This window comes from Pieris brassicae, chromosome 10 (genome assembly GCF_905147105.1).
Source record: "Pieris brassicae chromosome 10, ilPieBrab1.1, whole genome shotgun sequence".
Taxonomy (NCBI): Eukaryota; Metazoa; Arthropoda; class Insecta; order Lepidoptera; family Pieridae; genus Pieris; species Pieris brassicae.
The window spans coordinates 15,515,361-15,537,314 of NC_059674.1; the positions used below are offsets into that span (position 1 = coordinate 15,515,361).

The 21,954-nt window shown below is 32.0% G+C and overlaps 1 protein-coding gene across 2 annotated transcripts; it reads right to left on the reverse strand.

Moving 5' to 3' along the window:
• Positions 1-810: 810 nt before the first annotated feature.
• Positions 811-21,871, reverse strand: LOC123715013 (testis-expressed protein 2). Of its 2 annotated transcripts, XM_045669782.1 has the most exons (21): positions 21,620-21,871; positions 20,864-21,301; positions 20,666-20,772; positions 20,362-20,500; positions 19,606-20,123; positions 19,183-19,270; positions 17,029-17,182; positions 13,876-14,079; positions 13,684-13,751; positions 13,310-13,473; positions 11,627-11,748; positions 10,705-10,861; positions 10,190-10,309; positions 9,484-9,582; positions 8,830-8,988; positions 8,131-8,320; positions 7,659-7,759; positions 7,027-7,151; positions 5,791-5,878; positions 5,004-5,143; positions 811-3,562 (listed from the first exon to the last, which is right to left on the reverse strand). In XM_045669782.1, the coding sequence occupies exons 1-21, from the start codon at positions 21,636-21,638 to the stop codon at positions 3,373-3,375; spliced, it is 3,390 nt and encodes a 1,129-aa protein (XP_045525738.1). In that variant the 5' UTR covers positions 21,639-21,871; the 3' UTR covers positions 811-3,372. The 2 variants fall into 2 exon arrangements, with proteins under 2 accessions (XP_045525738.1, XP_045525739.1); XM_045669783.1 differs by lacking the exon at positions 9,484-9,582 and having other exon boundaries at positions 21,620-21,870.
• Positions 21,872-21,954: the final 83 nt, after the last annotated feature.

Consider the following 21,954-nt stretch of genomic DNA (forward strand, 5'->3'; position numbering starts at 1 on the left):
TCTTCAAGGGTTTATTTCTTGAAAAATCAATGAGGAATTTATGAGCACAAATTGATTGCAGAGATGCACTAATTACACACACAAAACAATCACTAATTACTTCACTTATGCACTCTTCACACTGTACTTTATCACTTGTATTCACTTTATTCGCACTTTATCGCTTCGGTGTTTCGCTCTTGTTATCGCATTCAAAACTAAAGGCGACTAGTCGCGTTTCGGCTCGCTTATATATCCCTGGGAATAATTCTAAACAATATTCGAGAACTTTCTAGGCGGGCTTGCTACTGAGTAGCGATTGCACAATTCTAGAACGTCCGCACTCTTTGTCTCTTTCGCACGTTGCTCCGTCCTTGTCGTACGGCGTTCTAGAGTGCTCGTCTAGTTTCGAGAAAGTTCTGATCTTCTCTCTCTCTCTCGTATCATTTCGTCCTTGTCTCACACCTAGAAAGTTTAGTCTAGAATATTCCTTCATCAAAGGGGAATACCTAGGCCTGAAAACGGGTCTCCTGAAAACTGCACCACTCGACTACACATGTTCTGAAACCGACTGAAAAAAGGTTTCAGCTTCCTGAAAACGACCCGTCTTCGTAACAATATTTATTGCTATTTAGCTTATTTGGAACTTATCCGTACATTGTGAAACAGCCCCTTACAGTTATACGTTGAAGAGTTTCTGTCCAAATAGTACAAAGACCATATTTTATTTATTTTCTCGTAATTAATTTGCTTTTGCAATCGTTTCGGTTTTTTTGTACAATGACAGTTACGTTATATTTAAAGGAACAATAATAAACAATTTCAATATAGCTTTTTATTTATTGAAAATAATCACAACTGATACCACATAGAAAAACTATTCGGCACGGTTTAACTCTTAACTATACATAATATCACATAAACACTTATAATTTCAAATATTTACATAAAAATTTCATTATAGTTATAACTACGAAATAGATAACTTCACAGCATAAAAAAACGTAAAATCATCTTTCGAGTTCCAAAATATTCTTACAAAACGTCACTCATAAATTACAATGGATCGGAATATTTTGGCTCGTTTGAAAACAAATTTATAGATTTAACATTACAAATGTATTGCAGTTAGTACAAAAATCGGGCGATACGAACAAATATAGTGTATATAAAACAAAATTTAGGCAAATTTGAACAATTATAATGGGCGTATAACATCGTTAAATTACAAATATCAAGGCGCGTAGGTCTAGAGTTAAGGGCTCGGCATCAAATGCGAAAGACAACTAAAAACGACTAAGGAACCAATTAGGCCCATTTTTTCGGCGTGTGCAAGTGTAATTTGATCCTCACAAACCAGGTGGCATTAGCTGAGCCGTTAACTATATTTATAAGTATGTGCCTTATAAAATTTACGTAATTAAATCAACTATTTCGTGGCAAAGGAAACTTGCACCTTAGTTTCTACGTGCTCTGTAGATAAGGTGTTGATTAATTGGTATTCATGCCGCATTAACAAAAACTTATAAATTCGATGTGACAGCTTATAAGCAACAATCAGTCAGCCTTTCAATAACAATTTCGCACAAGTATATACGTTAGAATTTTTTTCATTAGTTATGTTTAAAAAAAAGTAAATTTTGGCCGAAAATACTTTATTGTGCGACCAGAAATTGAATGAATAATTATGTTTTTTTAAAACAATACTGCTTAATTAAAATATTTGAATTTAAAATTCAAAAATATCAAACACCAATTGCACGACAAATGTTCTACTATAAGGGCTTCTAGACGGGCCATTTTTTCTCGAAAATGTATAGCTGCAAGGGTGTGCCTGGTAGCAACAGCCAGCGTTTACGGCTAGACTATGCAATATAAGGCAATATTTTTAGTATGGCGGGATATACATATTGACAAATATTTTATTTATGTCCGGAATGTTTAGTATCTCAGCCGTATGGCCGGAACAATCGCTTTGCAATCGAAAATACTGCAATATTTCTGAGCCATATTATTGCTGTCTCGCTTTACGAGCTAATTGCGTCCCTTTTTCATGCTACTCTTTTATAGCTTTTCTCATCTTAGTACCCATTCTATGTATCATGGTCAATATTCATTTGGTCATTGTTTGAAATGCGTGTTAAATAATTGTTCAGCGAGTCTTATTTCGAGACTTAAAATACCTATTGCATCACGCCTATTGAAATAAGGTCCAATCCATATCTTTCTCAGTAATTTTTGTTTTGAATTTGATTTTAAAACGCATAGGTACTATGCCATGTATGTAGACCGTGCAAACAAAAAATAAAGAGCCATATACTGTTACAGAAATGTTTTTGTATATTCGGGACATAGTCGACAATAATGTAGCCACATATTTGATTAAAAGTGTAGCCCGTTTATAGGCCCTTTTATAACTTGCTACAGAAATAGTGTACAATCTTTTTAAAAATTAATGCAAAGTTGGGGTCATTCACCTCAAAAGGTCATTGAACTCATAACTAGAATTATCAGCTGTTTATTAGGTGAAAATAACGTAATGTTCTCGATTTAGTCTCTTACTACAACTAATAAAAAATGATTAGTCCATTGATAAATGTAAGTATCTTTAGATTCTGTAAAATTTAGAATATTTCTACTTAAAAATGTTTGAATAATAACTTGAAGTTCATTAAAAATTTTATCTCCTTGAATTTCTAGAAAAGTTTTTTGACATTTTATTATATAGATATAAATTTGGAATTATTGTCGATAAAATGGAGAAGCTCGAATCGGGTCATATACTTTTGATAATGAGTGAGTTATACTTTCGTTTTCCCATAAATATGAATTTTAATCTATATCTCTAGTCGAATATAATAAATATAATCTCTATGTAGATATGGTTCTTTACATGCATCTGTCACTATACAACTATAAATACCTAGCGATATTTGAAAACAATTGCGATCGAAAACACATTCTTATTGGCTTTAAGAGATTTTTTTAAACAACATGAAACTATCGAAAAATAAGTTGTAAGAATCACACGAATTATGTGACATTATTTACAATTTTACAGTGACATATCTAATACTATATACAATTAAATAAATATCAAATACAGTTGCGCAAATGCATTAAGAAAAACGTTTTGATACACCATAGACAACAACTAAATCAATACATACTCTCGTAAATAAAACATATATTATATATTTTGTAACACGACACACTAAACGTATATAGCCCCGGTTCTATAATATTTACGACTCGTAACAATAACGTCGTGTAAAAGCCTAGATTATTTTATTATAGCTATAACTACAAACCAATAAAATTGTGGTTGAGCATGACACACAAAACTTCAAAAAATTTAAAATAATCTCTACCAAATAGCAAAAACTATCGACCTCATTCGAAGTCAACAGGCGTTGGCGTCATGACGTCTATAATAAAATCCTCCATATTGGGTAGAACTAGTACTTTCTCGAACTCCTTAGTTAGTTTTTGTTCAATCCAGTTAGTTATGTGAGTAAACCGAAGTGATCTAGCGCCGAACGCTGGTCGGGCCTTTAATACCAGTTGGGGATTTGTACGGAACCTGAAAGCGAATGAAAATTTTTATTTAAATTAAATCCACAGCAACATACAGGTTCGGAAACTCATAAATATTCACAAATAGTAATTAATCTAGCTTTAGTTAATGTTAACTAAAAGTTTAACGATAGGCAAAACAGTGGGCCGATGACTGGCCATGCGTCATACTCGTGAACGGGTGCTACTTGTGGTGACTGGTCGGGTTTGAATTATTTGCGTGTCGTTCCCACGATAATGTGAGTTTATCCTATTTGACCATGCCTACTGCTGACAGAGGACAAATCTTTGTTTTTTTATTATTAATTACTTAAGATGTCATGTGTAATGGTTGCAGCTCCTTACAAACATTTTGTAAAACAAAAATCTTGACGATTAAAAAAACCCTTGATTTGAGAACTGTCAGAAATTTGTTGCAGAAGTTGGTATGACATTTCGATACTCAAATCGTAATAGCGCTCACTGAACACTTCAGCCTTTGCAGAGGTCTTTAGAGTTGGTTCTACCTCAACACGTGAAATATGTTAGTTTTTATTATTATTAAGCCTTTATTACTGAAACCCAGTATAATATCTCTGTATATATAAAATTCTCATGTCACAATGTTTGTTTCTCGTGTGTAATTATTTGTTGCATTTTTTTTTGATACAGCATACAAAATGACATACAACCCTTAATTGTCACCCCACTACGATTAACCTCTGTTTTTTATTGTAGCAGATAGTTATTTTTATTAAAATAAAAAAAATAAAAATGTTTCGTGAAAATAATATACATGGCAAAATGACGTTTGTCAGGTCAGCTAGTAATATATACATACACTGGCGATAATTAAAACAAATTAAAATAGAGAAAGTACAAGCAATAAGGTATTTCAGTCTATAAAATACCAAAAATCAGTCATGGTTCGTAGGTAGCATTCTTAAACTATAAATATGGTAGAATTTTTAATACCAATTGTTGTAACGAACAAATACTTCTAATTATATCGAAATTATAAATATTTTTTTTTAACTGCTCGAACATTTAGTTTGAGGCAAATGATTAATATTTAGATTAGGGGCCATTCAAGTATTACAAAAGATTTACTGCAATTTTTCCCCCCCCCCCCCCTCCTCTTGTCAGCAAAAGTAAGTAAAGCTCTCAAAAATAATAGTATATAAACGTATATTTCTTTTGTAGGAATCCTTGAAAATGCATTTCGTTTTCCAGCAAAGACAATATGTGGGTAATGTATTTAAAAAAAAATTGAATTTTGAATTCATGAAAAACTACTAACTAAATTATTTACTTACATTATAAGTTTATAATAATACAAATAGCTTTAATCCGGTTAAAAAATTGTTTTCTTTCAATGTGTAAAAGCTATGCTAACCAAAGAATTTTATAAAACTAATTTGGGTCACGGAGTTATTTATATATATATTTTTAATTATAATAAAAAATACCCGATCCATATCCGATCGTGCGGTGGTGGTGGAAGGTTCACAGCCAAACGACCTTCGAGCCCGCTCACTTCCAGCTGAAGCTTTATGTCAGTGTTCGATAGACCTTCCATAGCTCGCTTCACGTACTTGTAGTCAGTTACCTGAAAATAAAAATCTTGTATTACTTGAGGTTCACGTACTTTATTATAGTGAAACATTTATTTATGGACAAAGAATAATCTTCATTGGACATTAATGTGACGTCATTACATATAAATTAAACTGGAAATATTAAAAAAAAGTGTACTAGTGTACACACGTAAGAAGTGAAACTTATTTATGACCTTATTTTTCGAAAAATGATCTACTATATGCAATTTTACAGAAATTGATTAAAAAAAGTTAAATTTGATAAAGTTGAACAAAAGGCTTATATTGTCATACACATGAATACATATAATACAATTATTTCATTTTACCTTATAATTACTAAGATTATTACAGAATTTCATTAATTGTAATAGAATTATTACTACCATTGTTATCGTTATTATATATTTTTGTTATTAATGGCTTTGAATCAACCGTGGTAGTGACAAGAAAAATATGGCGCGTAACGCGTAACCGAAAAATGTGACGTTTTTTTCCAACGCCGATAAAAATGTTTCATTTCAAAAATTACATGTTAAAAGATAGCTCCCTACTTCGGTTTTTGTTGTATTCAGTTAATGAACTAAATTAAAAACTAATGAACTCCGATTTGAGATTAAGTATATACAGTATTAATAAGATATTAAAAAAAACTTACCTGTTGGAAATATTTGTTTGTAGCTATTTTGTCAACTATTCTGAGGAATTTCTTTTTTGACGAACCTCCTTCTGTTGCATAAACAGTTCTGAAAATCAAAAATTATGTCGATAAAGTAAAGAAAAATCAATGCCGCTATAACCTTTTTTAGGCCTGGGCCTCAGATTTCTGTAACTGTTTCATGATCATTTGTTAATCTAATAGGCAAGTAGGTGGTCAGCCTCCTGTGCCTGACTCAGGCCGTCGACTCGTTCACGACAGGCACGTTCTTACGAATGATAAATGCGCACATGAAAAGTACATTGGTGCACAGCTGGGGATCGATCTCAGGAACTCAGGTATTTTTTTATGTCAGTTACCATTGGGAAGAAATTGATAAATACAGCAAGTAGGTGCATCACATTAGAAAAGCTACAAGAAGTTTTTATTGTTCTACGACTTGCATTACAGATACAGTCGAGTAAGAAATTACCTTCTAATTTAGGGTACTATGTACAAAATACCAAAATTTCAACCCCATATGGAAATATTTGTGGCTTTAAAATAATTAAAAAAAATACACAAATTATTGTAAATGCACAAATTTGGTACCAGTGTACCTCTAATGCTGGCAACATTTCTCTGCTGTATTGCGATATTTGTTTTCTTTTAACTCTATAGATTTGTTTATACGTAAAGGAAATTGTAGTGTTATAGCCCTTTAAGCACCAAGGTTAAACCCCCTTAGTGACTTTTTGGTATTCTGATACTCTTAGATTATTATCTATATATACATACATACATATATATATATATATATATATATATATATATATATTAATTGCTGTTCGTTAGCCTTACTAAAACTCGAGAATGGCTGAACGGATTTATCTTATCTTAGTCTTGAAATGTTCGTGGAGGTCTAGGGAAGCTTTAAAACTCGAGAAAAATCGAATAATTTCCGGGAAAACCCTAAAAACAGCCCTTTTCTATTTCCCATACAAACGCTGTCTAGAGTCAATGTTTATACAAAAGTTTAGGTCTTTTATCTATCGATTGAGGCAGTACGAAGTCTGCCGGGTCAGCTAGTGATATTATAAAAGATAGCAACAATAAAAAAAAAACATTCTTCGAACAATAGGGAGTACCAGTTAAAATCAAGCGCCAACTAGTCTTTTATTACTCCACTCGAAACTAACGGACCAAAGCTCCAAGGGAACAATACCGAAGGAAGGATTTTTATTTTAATTTACTTACGGTGCCGTATCTGTCAAGACGATATTTTCAGCACTGTCGACTGGCTGTACGGGTGGGGTTTCGTCGTCACTCGAAGACTCGGCCGAGTCCTCCACTTCCGAATCGTAAATCGCTGGTTTTCGTTTCTGTAAATGACACTAGGTTTAACATTAATATAGTCCTAGGTACTATCTGAAACCAACTAAGTTCGATGTTTGGCAGATTTATCTCTTCCAGACATGTAGCTTCGGTATTAAAAGAGAAAGAACTTGCCATCCCTTTGACACACATATACAAGCATTGAATGTGACAAAGCTATGTTAACCAAAGACAATACAATATGAGCATATTTATTTAAAGTAAAACTTTTTGGGTCTGTTTCACAATGTACGGATAAGTTCTAAACAAGCTATTTATTACTTATTGGTAGGATAAATACTTGTTGCGTTTTAAGACTGTCGAATAGCGCTATTCGTCACAAAGTCCATCAAAAGTTATGAGTTATCTTTTATCTTCCAAATAATGTATGTGTTGCATAGCTATTTGGTGTGAAACAGACGCTTAATATTTATCATTTGTATAGTTAAAACTGATAAAAATTTTCTTCAGAGGAACATTTGCTGTTACAAGTTAGTTTGAATAAATGAATTTACCCGTAGCTCAGGGCTAGTAGCACGTAGAGTGGGTGACGCACTCAGCTCTCTTTCGACAACCGCCTCTTGAGTTTCCATCAATTGCTCTTCTAATGTCATATCTGAAAAATGAATACTTTTAACATTAAGTTTTATTAAAACAAATAGGAGGTTGTTTCTCAATTCTGATGGCATAGGACAGAGAATTCTGGTAGTTCCTCGTTTTTTGAGGCCAAGACACTTTTTGGGACGTAGAGACAGCGCATTAGTAGTAGTAGTAGTTTTTTTATGTTAACTTATATTATGTTAACTTACATAATATTTTAAAAAAATCCGTATTTATACATGCCGAAAACTCCTCAAATGTTTTTACGTATAAATTATCTTCAGTCGTTAAAAGGCACACAAGAGCGAAAAAGGTATACTACATGCCGTCCCACTCACACACTCCAAAACCCAGAACAATATCTTCACAATACGATGCAACACTCACTTTTCTCTTTCAGCTTCATAAGGTTGATTTGCGTAAGTATGGCGATGTACGCACCGCCATCGTACCGCAAGTGTGCGTCGAGCCACACGCCACGTGCGTCACAAGAGGGCGGTTGGACGCCACAGACTAACGGACACGCGCCCGACAGAGACAATTTTGTCACTAGGAGCGGTGACATGAATGATGGCAACTGGAAAAGAAATGACGTACATGAAATGATGCTTCTATATTTGCAGCAAAAAATATGTATGTATGTCATTTTTACTATCGCCACAACTATTAAAATTACACAATACATAACATCTTAAATATAAAAAAAAAACTTTTAAATGCAGGAGAGTTCAAAATTTCACATTGAGTTTTAAATTAATTTAATTTCCGTAAGCTATCCTAATCGTATTTATACAAGAATATAATAAAAAATGTATTAATTTAAATTATAAAAATACCATTCCATAGTATCGTCTTTTATTAACATAGCTTTTACACATTAAGAAAACACTTTTTAAACGGATTGAAGCCACCGTGACCACGCACACTGCGAAACGTCGGAAAAATTTAAATTTAAAATTATGTAAATAATTATAAGTTTACAATATTAATACATAGCTTCAATCCGTTTAAAAACTGTTTTCTTAATAACATTCCAGTTAAAGACTAACGGACCTAGCTCATATTACACATCCTTGTAAAACCTACCTTAAGCGTATTCAACTTCCTTTGTATCTTGTTCTGCAGCCTCGCAATGAGTACGGGATCTCGCATCATATCGTACATGATGCGAGCAAGCACCGTGTTCACCCATGTCACTTCCGCAGGAAGCGTTCGGCACTCGCAATCAGATGTTGACTGCTGGGACTGAAAAAGTAAAAATAGGTTTTTAATATTACAGCGGATAATAATATTGTTAAGATCGTTTAAAGTACTGTTATTCATACATCTAAAGATTGAACTACTATATAATATTTAAACATTAAAACTACATTAAATACAGTATAAAGAATAAAGCTTTAAAAACTTGTAAAAGCAACATAAATATGCCCAACACATAAACTCTAAATCTCAATTAACCCGATTAAATTGATAAAATATTTTTCAAGTAAATCGTTAATTAGTTTGTCAAAGTCTTGGTAAAGAAAATATCAAAGTCCAAAAAAGAGACACCCACACTCGATATTTGATATATACAATAAGCGAAAATGGATGAATACAATTAAATTTCAATATTATTTGAATTAGTTGGTGTTACATATTAATTATCAAATGAGATTTTTGCGTACAACCCAAACGTACACGTCCCACACGTAAACAAAAGCGTACGTCACAGAACTAAAACAAAATAAAACCGCTAACATCCTTTCTCTTCTTTTTTTTATTCCGCTCGTGGGGCGAAGGCTCTAATTGACACATGACGCCGACATCTGAGGTTTGTTTCGTGATAACTTCATGCGTCTATGATAATAAATTAGTTAATAGAGTGTGTATATATTACGTCATAGAACCTATTTTTGATGTTGCGTATAACATAAGCTCTAAGTTCGAATTATAGTAAAATTATTTAAGCACTACTGATCACCTCGCAAGATCAATTAGACACTGAAATGTCAGGTATGAGGCTTTGAAGGTCTTTAAACAACAACGGGTGTCGCAATATTGAGAAGTTTTTAAGAGAGCTCAAATCAACCTTATATGCTTAGTGAAAGTTAAAGTTTACCACATCATGCATAATCTATGGTCTATGTTACAAATTATTTCAACTAAAATGCATGACAATTTGATAAACGTAAATGTTAAAAAAAAATATGTAAAATAAAAATACAATAAAATAGCAGTTTTTTTTTGTTAAGCAGAAAAAATATTACCAGCAAAACAACATCTCTGTCTGATCACATTTAGACGCTTCTCTGTTTCTCCTCTTATCAGTGAAATATACGTAAGTAGATTAATTAATTGATTAAAAATAATTATAACTTTTAAGCTAAAAAAGATATTAAAAAAAAATCCTGAAATCCTTTCAGATGTTATTGAATATAAGCTAAAAAAATGACTCCAATCTCACCTGCATAATTTTTATAATATATGGCCAAAATGTCTTCTCATATGAATCTAAGCTGACGGGTAAAGGATGTATGGCTGATGTTATATTTATTACATCTGATGTAGAGTCGTTCGTTTTAGTCTGTAATAAAATTATAATTATAATATTATATATAATATTTAGGCAAATAAAATATAGCATTGTTTGCTCCAACAGCAATATTTCTTTTTCTAAAACTTTCAGTGGAATTTTTAAAGATTTTTTAATTTTATTTATAAACGAAATGGATGGTATGAATACGGAGGAAGAATTTTTGTTTGAAGAATAGTTTCATTTCAAATCGTGTGTAATGTACACAACATTGAGTGATATTTTATAGTAGATTTAGAAGTTAGGTATTATAGAAAGCGTAGCGACACACAGAATTTTCTTTGTATTATCAAAAAATCCTCCGAATTTTGCAAAACATTAAGATTATTTCACATTGAAATTATGTTAAAAATGTTTTATTCAAATACTTTATTGAAAAATAATACCTTGCCAAACGCAACGGTATCTTTTTCGCTAAGCTTATAAACCGCTAATTCAATCCCCTCTTTTCCTTCTTGGGGCTCACTCGTAGATTTGTCTTCGTTGGATGACGTATCCGCTGACGCGCTCGCTTCGCTTATCGATATCATGAAACGGCGATACCTGAAACACAGTTTTAGTTAGACCACATATATATTAAGTTCTCGACGGTAATTTTTTTTTAATAAGATCATCTACACAGGTTTGTATACACCGTACTAGTAAAATTACCGATTTGGATCGTATCTGTAAATCTACTAACAAATATAATCTTTGAAAATATTTGTAATGCGGGTACCTACGGGTACGCAACTCCCTCCCTCCCCTATCTCTTGTATAATACAATAGACATAGGTACACCCAGGAAAGTACAGGGGCTTAGACAAGCTTTGTAAATCAGTTAATCCCTGTTAGAATTTTGTGTCTATTGCTTATGGCATTCCAAAGATAACAGAACAAAATTCACTTATTTCCGATATGTATATCTAACAAAATGTGTTTTTTTTATGGTTGGTACACGATTAACTACAAAATTATGACACGACATTGTTGGTCGTGAAATTCTTTTGAAGAGGTCCGAATCAACTTTTAATTTAACAAAGTAAATTCGCAGCTCAATTGGAATTTTGTATAATTAAAAAATAATCAGTATCGCTACAACCTTTTTAGGTCTGAACCTCAAATTTCAATATCTGTTTCGTGATCAATCTAATAGGCAATTAGGTGATCAGCCTCATGTGCTTGACACCAACCTCAGTGAGAGGGTCGCACGCTGAAGTCAATAGGTCAAAACTGCTCTATAATTTTCTATGAAAGTCCAGGAATTAACGCAAGAATATAGAATATGCCTAGTAGTTTATGGATTTTTTAATAGGAAATTATTCTCACCACTCATGTTTGTCTCGACCCGTCCTAGCAAAAAGATAGAGATGTGAATGTTTGTCCTTCGATTGTTTCACGTGCACACTCCATTCTCCTTCCGTTGTACCTTCCGCTACGGGATCCGACTCCTGTGAAAAATAACGAAAATCTGAGAGAATAAATGCCTTGGCATGGAAATGGAATTATTACTAATATTATGCAGCACAATACAAGGAATCTATAAGCACTTTTATCTTTAAAATACCGTTGAATATGTAGTTTAAGCATGTATCTAATTTAAAGGCAATGGAGCAAAATATACCCCACATGCATAATACTCAAAAAAAAAATACATGTGTTGGAGAAAGAGAATTCAATAGAGAAGAAAAGAGCATAATTGGAGAAGAACAGTAAAAAAGAGACGTTAGAGACTGAAGATGCGGAGATAAATACAAGCCCGAAGAGAAAGAGGAAGTTTATTTCTAGGAGAAGAAACATACAATCAAGTTTCAATGTAATCTACTTTTATAATTTATAATAAAATATTTTTTTTTTTTAATTAAAATTGTAAATGATCAAAGAATTTGTTATATATAACTAGTCTGGCCATAAATACTGTTATATAAACAGTACTATCCATTTTCCGCCATTCCACATATTTTTTCGTGCTTATAATAAGGAATGGGAAAAGAAAATAGGATTGTAGTGATCGCCTTGCACAAAGTGGGTATGGAGCCGTCGGTCATATTCCAGACACTTATTGCGAGAAATTAAGATTCCCGCTAGGACTCTGTCGCGTATTATACCAAGCCCAGGACTTGCCCTAAATCAATCTTTACAATTAAATAGTGTGGATCAATCAAAACGCTTATTGTCGCGATACGGTGAAAAGTGCAGAAATATCCTCTTAAACGATGAAAACATTTTTTACGATTGAACACTAAGCAAAATGATAGAGTGTACGCTTACAGTTCTAAAGAAGCTGCACAAGTGGTCGGGAAGATGGTAATCGGGAACGTGGTAATCATCCTGCCTTAGTGATGGTTTGCTGAAGCGTGTCTTATCAAGGAGTCACAAAACTACATACTTGTGAAAAAAGAGTGAAAACTTCAGCCAAAGTGTATCAAGGTCTTGGATCATGTTGTGAAACCTCTCAGCAATACACTTGTTAAAAGTATACAGCAGGATTCTGAACCTGGTCACAAGGCACAAATTAACCAAGCCTGGCTTGAAACAAACGTTCCGGACTTTATACGAGATGAAGAGTGGCCCTCATCTAGGCATCTAAAATGCCATGCATGGGCATGCTTTAATGGACACGGAAACATTGAGTCTCTTAAAGAATCTTTTCAAGGCGAAATTTCCCTTAGAAACAGTGCGTAAATCTATAGATTCGTGGCCAAACAGATAAATGGCTTGTATAAAAGCTAATCGTGGCCATTTCGAATAGAATGTTTTTTTGTGAGACTTTAATAAATATGGAAGTTTTAATTATATAACATTACTTCATTAAAAAAAGGCATTTTCATTTGTAACAGAACTTATGGCTAGACTAGGTATATACAGTATGTAACTTTTGCAGCAAGGAGTATTTTGTCGACGCTAAAAACCCTTACAATGTCATTCCTTGTCAAGTACTTCTGCTCTTCCATCGCTTTTTATAAAGAGATATACTTTTATGTTGATATAAAAATGAATGCATTTATTTACCGTTTCTTCAAGTAAGTCCTTGATTTTGGACAATTCGTTATCATCTATTTCATCATCATCCTCCCTTGTACTGGCGATGGATTTAGTCGTTTGTTCTTCACCATCGTCCAGCTTTTCACTTGTCTCTGGATCTGTTATGGTTGATACGCTATCCGTCTTTTTATCTAAAGAAAAGAAAAACATTCTAAACATACCCGAAACACGCACTAATTAATGCAAGTGCGTCACCTAAAATGGATATTTGCTTTTTCTAGCTGAAGAACAAAAGAGCCCATAGCCGCCAATAAGATCAATGTTTGCGTCTGTTGCTGTGATAAGCATTCTAAACAGATATATATCACTATTTAACAGAACAAATATTGTATACAATTTACCTCTATGCATTTTCCGGACTAATCTATGCCTGAGACCTTCCCGTCCTGGTTCGCTTTCGTGCGAAATACTGTGAAATATAAACAATTAATCATTGAACAAAATTCTTTTTAACTTCCTTGACTTGATCAGTTAGATTTACATCGAAAACCAAGTACATATAATCAAACTAAATTGAATGTACCAGAACTTACCTCTTTTCTCTTCTCCTCCAAACAAACTTTTTCTTCCTCTCCGGGCTTGTATTTGTCTCTGCACTTTCAGTCTCTAACGTCGCTTCTTTACTCTTCTTGTCCATATCAGCTACTTTCTTCTCTATTGAATTCTCTTTCTCCAACACTTGAATTTTTTCTTTCTCGTTCAGTATTATACATATGGGGTATTTTTTGCTCCATTGCCTTTAAATGATACACAAAACTGAGCTACGTATACATAGACATTTAAAAGATTAAAGTTCTCATAGATATTTCTAGTAATTTACTAGTAATTATTAATGTAATGGATCATTTTTTTTTCAAAGCTTTGTACGAACAAAGGCCGTACAGTTTGCTGAGGCTTTCAAACTCAAAATAACATTATTCATATAGATAAACAAATACACTTAAGAGCCTCAACAGAAAAGATGTTAAATAGTCTCAAAATTTACATTTACTACGCAGTTCGCAAGTCAAGTGCGTAGAGCGGGCAAGAAACTCTGCCACTCTCTGTAACCGTTAAATTTTGAGTCATACAAGTTGTTTGAAATAGGGCAAATCATTGGGATTGATTTGATTCATTCACGTGGACGTTTAAATATTCGTCAAATTTATAAAAAGCTTTATTGATTAATTTACGTTTAACGAGGGCTTTGAATTTTATCAGTAAATTCTCTAATTCCGCTTGGGAGTTTGTTGTAAAAATGAATACAATTTCCATATAAGAAGTGGTTTATCTTCTTGAGCCTGGTTGGTCGTACGCTTATATTAGTTCTGTTTCGAGTGTTATACGGATGGAAGACCATGTTTTCTTAGTTATATAAGCTTTGCAATTAGTTACGTCCCGAGAGTATAGCCAGATGTAGGCACTCTCTCATAAGCACATTAGCATTTAACATTTAATTAATTAGATGATAAAATATAGATTTAAAATAATAGCCTCTATTATTTGAAGGATCCCGTTGACCAAGGTACCATACAAGTGCCATGTTTCAATTAAGTGCTTCTTAGTCCTACAATATTTGTAATTCTAGCGCGTTCATTATGAAAACATGATTATAATTTTAACATAAACGAATTTATATATTTAAATAAAACCATATTATTCTTCAAATTCGATCGGGTTTTACCTTGTATAATTTGTTTAATATAATGCATATATTTCGGGTTTTACCTTGTATAATTTGTTTAATATAATGTATATATTTTGTAGAACGTTTTAGGATAAAATTTTCTACTTTATATGTGTTAATAAAGTCGCGATTTGTGGGAATCTTTATTTAATTAATTTCACACACTTATTAAATAGACTTCCGTATATCCTTCAAATTAGCCAATAACTTGATATCAAGTTGTGATAACGTAAATATAATCAAAATACTAAATTATCACGGGGATCAATTTTATTTTGAGATTAGACTTACGTCTTTATGTCGTTGAATTAAGGCGCCATTTTCAACGCCTTATACGAATAATGACATAATATAGAAAAAAACGACTTCCAAATTATTTGGTAAAAAATATCAACAGTAATTAACTGATATTTAAGTCGTGTCGGTAATTTGTCAATAAAAAATCAATCCAAAACGAGGGCGTAGAACGGACGAAAAGAACTGGCAACAATGTTCTAGTCAATATTTCATAACCTAATCAAGCGCGTTTCAAAGTGTCTTGAAACATTTATAAAAGGTAAGTCTTCATTAACATTAAAGTACTTTGAGACCGGAATTATATTTGGTATGGTGTACAAAATGCCGGTTAGACTGATTTTATTAATTATTATATGTCGTGGGAAGGACAAATAATTTACTATGTATTTCCCTATGAAACGTGAACCGTTGGGTCATTGCACGAATTGTTCTCGTTTACCTTTGAGCGAAGGTCACCGACCGAGTTTTGACAAAGCTTTCTCAAGTGTTTTAACTTGAACTGCACAGTTTAAATGTGTACTGTGCTATAACAATGATATTTTGGAATTAAAACTGACGTTTTGCGTTCTTTATAGCAAATATAAAATGTGTCGCGCAAATAAGACTGAAATTTTTATTACTTTTAGTCATCATAAATATGACAAGCATTATTGATATTATAATTAAAGTTTATATTATATAGAAATACATAAATATATATTATAACTCGATAAATAGGGTTTTTTGTTTATTATATATAATTGTAATTTGTGCTATTATATACTTACGAGTACTATTACTACCTAAATAATTAAATATTTCACCTAAACAATTTTGTTTTATTTAGTATGGAAGTAAACGGATTACAAATACTGGAACCTCGAAAAGTTGTTGAAAATTTTACTATTTATATAAATTGATAAAAACTTAAATGTTCATATTTAATAATTAACCTATTCATAACGCTAGTTAAAATGGAGTTAATTAACCTGAATACTGCTATTGTTAATTAGTTTTGTATTTGGTTATGAACGTATACATTAATATAAAAAATAATTAAGCAGATTAAATTAAATTCGATATATGTCTGTCATTAAGTCTATGACGACGTTAAACTCATAACTAAGGTAACCAAAAAAGGCCGCAAAATATTTTTTACGTTTGTCGTCACCATAGCTATTGCCACTCTATGTGGATTTCCGGTGAAAAAATAATAAAATCCGGGTCGAAACTTCATGTTTCCCCCGTACCTCAATTGGGAGCTTAATAAACATAGATAATTAAATTTTATAAAAAGACTAAGATTAACATCTGCGTATAAAAGATATGACGTAAAGCAATTAATAACAAATTATTTTAATCATTATCAAGAACTTGAGTGATCAATGTCCACTATATATTTTAATAACTGTCTGCCATTATTTATTATTACAGATTTATATTAAGAAATTTACAAACAAATATTAAATAACAATGTTTTCAATTATTTTGTTTAGTAGTAATGAGATTTAAATATACATGCCATTTGAAACTTCGACCATGCCACCGGCTCGAACTTCCACGAAGATTGCATTGCGCACACTTAAGACTATTGTGATAATGACCAGCATATTTACATGTATTATAATAAAATTATTTTCTATCGAGTGTAAAAATTGTACAATGGTATGATTTATTGTTTAGTGTTAATTTCGTATCGTAATTGAACCAATAGTCAAAGTAAATAATAATGTAATCTACTTACCGCCGTTTAACAAGTCCATTTGGTAAGAGAATGACTCGAGCACCGGTAAGGTTATATAGTCTGTGCTGATAGAAATTAACTTTGTCGATTTTCTCATCCCACAGTGCTCTCTTCGCAATTTTTGTACGCGTATACGATATTCTTAGGTTGCATCCTGAAATTTACACTACATATTATTCGATGAAATTATTGAAAGGAACCTTTACGGTTTTGGAAACGAGAGCAAAGGATAAATTTTCGTGAATTATTTGCTAAAATAATTAACGTAACACGTAAAATCCTAAAACTGACAAGGAGGGTTAATGGAGAGTCTGATTTCCGAAATTGGTAGCCCAACCCAACATTATAGTCCCATCGACATGGGTGAGTGCATGGGCGTAGACCTGGCGGTAAAGGCGGGAAGGGGAAGCTTACCAGAGGCAGGCTAGTAGTCGGAGACCAGTAGGTCCGCCGTTAAATCGACCCGAATCGCAGTAAATGAATAGTTATAACAACTTGATCCATTAGATAATTCATGTTAAGAAATCGATTCTAAAATTGCAATTGTAGAAAACAATAATTCCGAATAAGCGTGCTGCTTGATTTATCAATCATTCTATATATGTATATATATTTAATCTGTTAAATTATACATAAATTAGGGCGAATGTCATTAGCCCTTCCAATCTTCCAATTCCATGATGGAAACTACTTCTATCATGAAATTGTTATACTAATAACAGCTCGCAAATGATCGTATAAAAAACAGGTCTAAGTTCGAAACTAGTTTTCGTCTTGCATATGCATAAGTCATTAAATCAGATATATATACAAAGCTATAACCTATTTAAATTTCAGCCTATTTCAAAAGCATCTCGATAATTAAGTAACTTTTGTAAAATCATTATATATTCTATTTAATAGGTATTAGAGGCTAAAACTTATCAATGATATGCAAAGTCTATTGGGGCGCTTCTGGTTTATTATATTTACCAGGGAGAGGCTATATTTGTAGATAACAGGCAAGTCTGTAGACATATTGAAAATTATTTTTATCTTCAACAGGTGTGATAATATTAGATAAATGCGCTAGGTGCGCGAATCGTCCAAAGCGAGGTGTGGTTCCACACAATCTCAATAGTTTGCCCATTACGCAAGGTCAAACAAATTCAAGTGGACATAAGAACTAGTTTAGTGGTTCCATGTATCTTAAAGAGAATCGATATTATTAATAAAGCGACTGAACAAATAAAAAAAATACACATTTACCTAAATAATATCACTATTATTAATTTCTTGAACATTTCCCTTTTTCATAAAAAAATAACTAAAAGTACTAATTTGTATCTTTTCATCACAGCGTAAGTACAATTTGACAGAGACGTAAGGGCTTCTTAGAAATGCAATTACAGATTTAGTTTTTATGAATAACCGGGAATACATTTTATATGGAAGTTATAATTTTAAGATAATCCACTTAACATAATATTAATCCATCAAGGTAATATTAATGCCTATAAAATACGTTTTTTAAAATCAATAGACACTGCCGCATTAACGAACAGCACATATGTAGAGCTTAACGCATTTCTTAGTTTTAATGTAATTAGTAAAAACAATATCTAATTACATAGTGAAGCTGAACTATAATACGCACGGGGACGAATTAATCCAAGCAGAAAATATATATTTTTTATGGAAAGTATTACTCGTTGAAATATTTATAAGAAATAATCTCTATTTCCCTTGGTCATGGCATCGCGCGTGAATGGAACAATTTCTCTACTTCGTTTTGCTCTGTTCAGTATTTAGTAAGAAATCTTAACGACAATATTAATTTTACATATCTGTCGATCGACAAATAAAGTTGAAATCGAGACAAGTTTTTTAATATTATTGTTATGAACCAATTAATAGCAGCATAGTTAAGACAGAACGTCTGTCGGGTCAGCTGATCATGTATAAAATGTCTATTAAATTATTTACACACGATTAATTACACATAACACATTAAAAAGTAGTGATTGAATTTAATTCTTACTAGCTTGTATTCTTCGTCCCGTGACCCACATAACATAATACTACCATAGCCTACTTTTATTTTTCTTTTCAGATCGCCTTCATTTGTTTTTGTTTTTTTTTTTAATGTAATATATAACATTTTTAAGAACTTACCCTCGAGTTTCACAAAGGCAGTTGTTGTTTTATTTATGTGGTAGGTAAAGGGGTCGTAATCAGGAAATCTATAGTGATTTATCCAGCCCTGTGGACAAGTAATTAATTGGTAATGAATACAATTATAAACTTTATGTTATAGAAATAAATGCGTTATTTGTTTGATGAATTTTAATGAGTCACACACTTAGGTCATTAAAACTAACATTTTATCTACGTAATTTTCTATGTAAATGTGTGTTTAAAATCATGAAATAATTATTAGTACTTTGAGGCATTATTAGTACAAAATACAAATTTTAAAAAATTAAGCAATAAAAACCAGCCATGTACAACATTCATTGATAGCAAGGAAAATGGGATCTTTTTATTGTAAAACAAATAGCCTAGTAAATTACCACATCATAAACTAAATGAACGTACCTCATACTTTTTCAACGGTGTATGCTCTTTCACAGACGGAATAGTGTAGGCTATTGGTATGGTACTGCTTCTCTTCAATTGGAAAAAGTTTCTACTACTCGGCTCCCAATCACTAAAGTATGTATCTAGCACCCACTGTTTGACATTACTCACAAAACAGAAAAACCACAGCCCCAATAAAAATCCATTCCACACATTACAATTAGGAAACAATAAATAATTAATAACTACTAAAATAGTTAAAAAATACATTGTGAAATTAAAAATGTAGCTCTTAGACGTTTTGTGTGATTCCGGTTTTGATAAGTTGCTTTTACTTGGCGGCAGGCCAAAATTGGCTGGAGTGGAAATTGGCGTTGCTGGGTTAATTTTCATGTCAACAGGTCTACTCAATGGACTATCAACAGTGTTAACATCGCCAAATGCGTCTATTGTATCCTCAAGAGCCTCTATACCAGATTCAACTTCAATGCTGTTATCATTCAAAATATCCTTAGTTACATCTGTTTCACTTAACCCTGAAAGTATGTGGTTTTGATGAAACATGTACAAGGTTCTATGTAGTTTATGTTATATCAGGAACATTTGGTTCTTACCAAATTCTTCACTATGCTATATAGTCAAGAATCGAAAGCAGATAGGTTGTACTATTACAGACCTAATTTATTTGCAATACCTTTCATGTTAGTGCAAAAGACAAAAACAGTGTATCTAATTAACACTTTTCGATAAATATTGTTATTAGATTATACATACTTAGATTCTTTTGTGTGTCATCACTAGAGTCTGAATGGTTCTTAGTGTTATTTTCACGATTTTCTTGCTCAATAACTTTGGCGGTGATTGGTTGAGTCATCTCGGACAAATTCTGTATACTGCTATCAAGTGAGGACACCTGTTAATGGTATTAAATATTTTGCTTTCATGTTGATAAATTTTAAATTTGTATATTTCTAAGAATCTCTTAATCAATTTAACAATTTTCCTAATTTAATTAAACAAACATTTAAGTGTTTGTTATGTTTTTATTTCTATCATAAACTTTTAAAATGTTAATTACCTGATTATCAGTATCCCCAATACTTTGTTGGTCTAAGTCTTTGGTAGTAGAATTTTCCTCAGAATCTGATGTAGAATTGTCCCTTGGTAAAGACTTTTCTTTTGTCTCTAAAATAATATTAATAGAAATTATGTAAAGTATCCCATTAAAAGTATTGAGTATGTGTTTAAGATTACTCTTAAAAAAGTGTAAACATACCTTCCACAGATTTGGTTTTCATATCCTCTACAGCTTGAGCAATCTTAAATTTAAAATCATGGAATATCTTCCATGTTTCATTAGGTTCTTTTATATCTGAACTCTCAGAGGTGCTTCTTTTACCAAGACGATTTAAATATTCTTTCATAGGTGAGGAAGTAATTTCTTTAGGAGTAGAACTTTTGCTCTCTTCAGTTGGTTTTGGGTCAGACTTAACATCTTCAACTTTTTCATTGGATTTCTCAGATCTAATAGATTTAAAATATTTATCTATAATAGATGACGACTTTTCTGTTTTCTTAGGGCTTGCAGTTTCACTTTTTGATGGTTGATCTCCTTGTGGTAATGCATTTTCGGATTCACAAGCTTGATACAATTCTTCAAGCTCTTCATTGTTTGCATTATATCTGAACGATAACGCAGAATTCGGGGATTTACCTACAATAAATATATATTCTTAAAAGCGGCAGCTGGTTGAAAATATAACATTACAATTATACAAGTTGAAAACAAAGAGTCAAGTCAAAAAATATTTGAAAGACAAAGGAATCCTGAAATTTAAGAAGGCCAATTAATAAAAATATTAAATCGTACTTGTGCTGGACGTTAGCAATCTTTATTTTAGTATATTAGTTAGACGAACTATTAAATATAAATATGAGATAAAAATATGTATTTTAGCATAGGCTTAAACAGGCGCAAAAAATGTTTTTCAATGATAAATAAGTATACAATTTAAACTAATTGAGTACTCACCTGGGCCAGAAAAGTCCATATTTAAAACTGCATTTTAGAAAAGATAAGACGAATAGTATTTGTAAAGAATAATAGAAAATTAATCGAGTGATTTAATTTACTTTTACTTCAACGGATAAATTCCACCATTTATCAAACGAACGCGAGCATCGTTATTCATCAGATTACAAACACAATATCACACTAAATATTAGTGAAAACTGAAAATTCACATTTCACAGTCGTGTCAAGTTCTAAAAAATGTATGGTAGTTGTCAGCCGAATAATAGTCACTGTCACTAAAGAAGGTATGAATCATCGACCATATATATATTATAGTTTTAACTTTTACTATT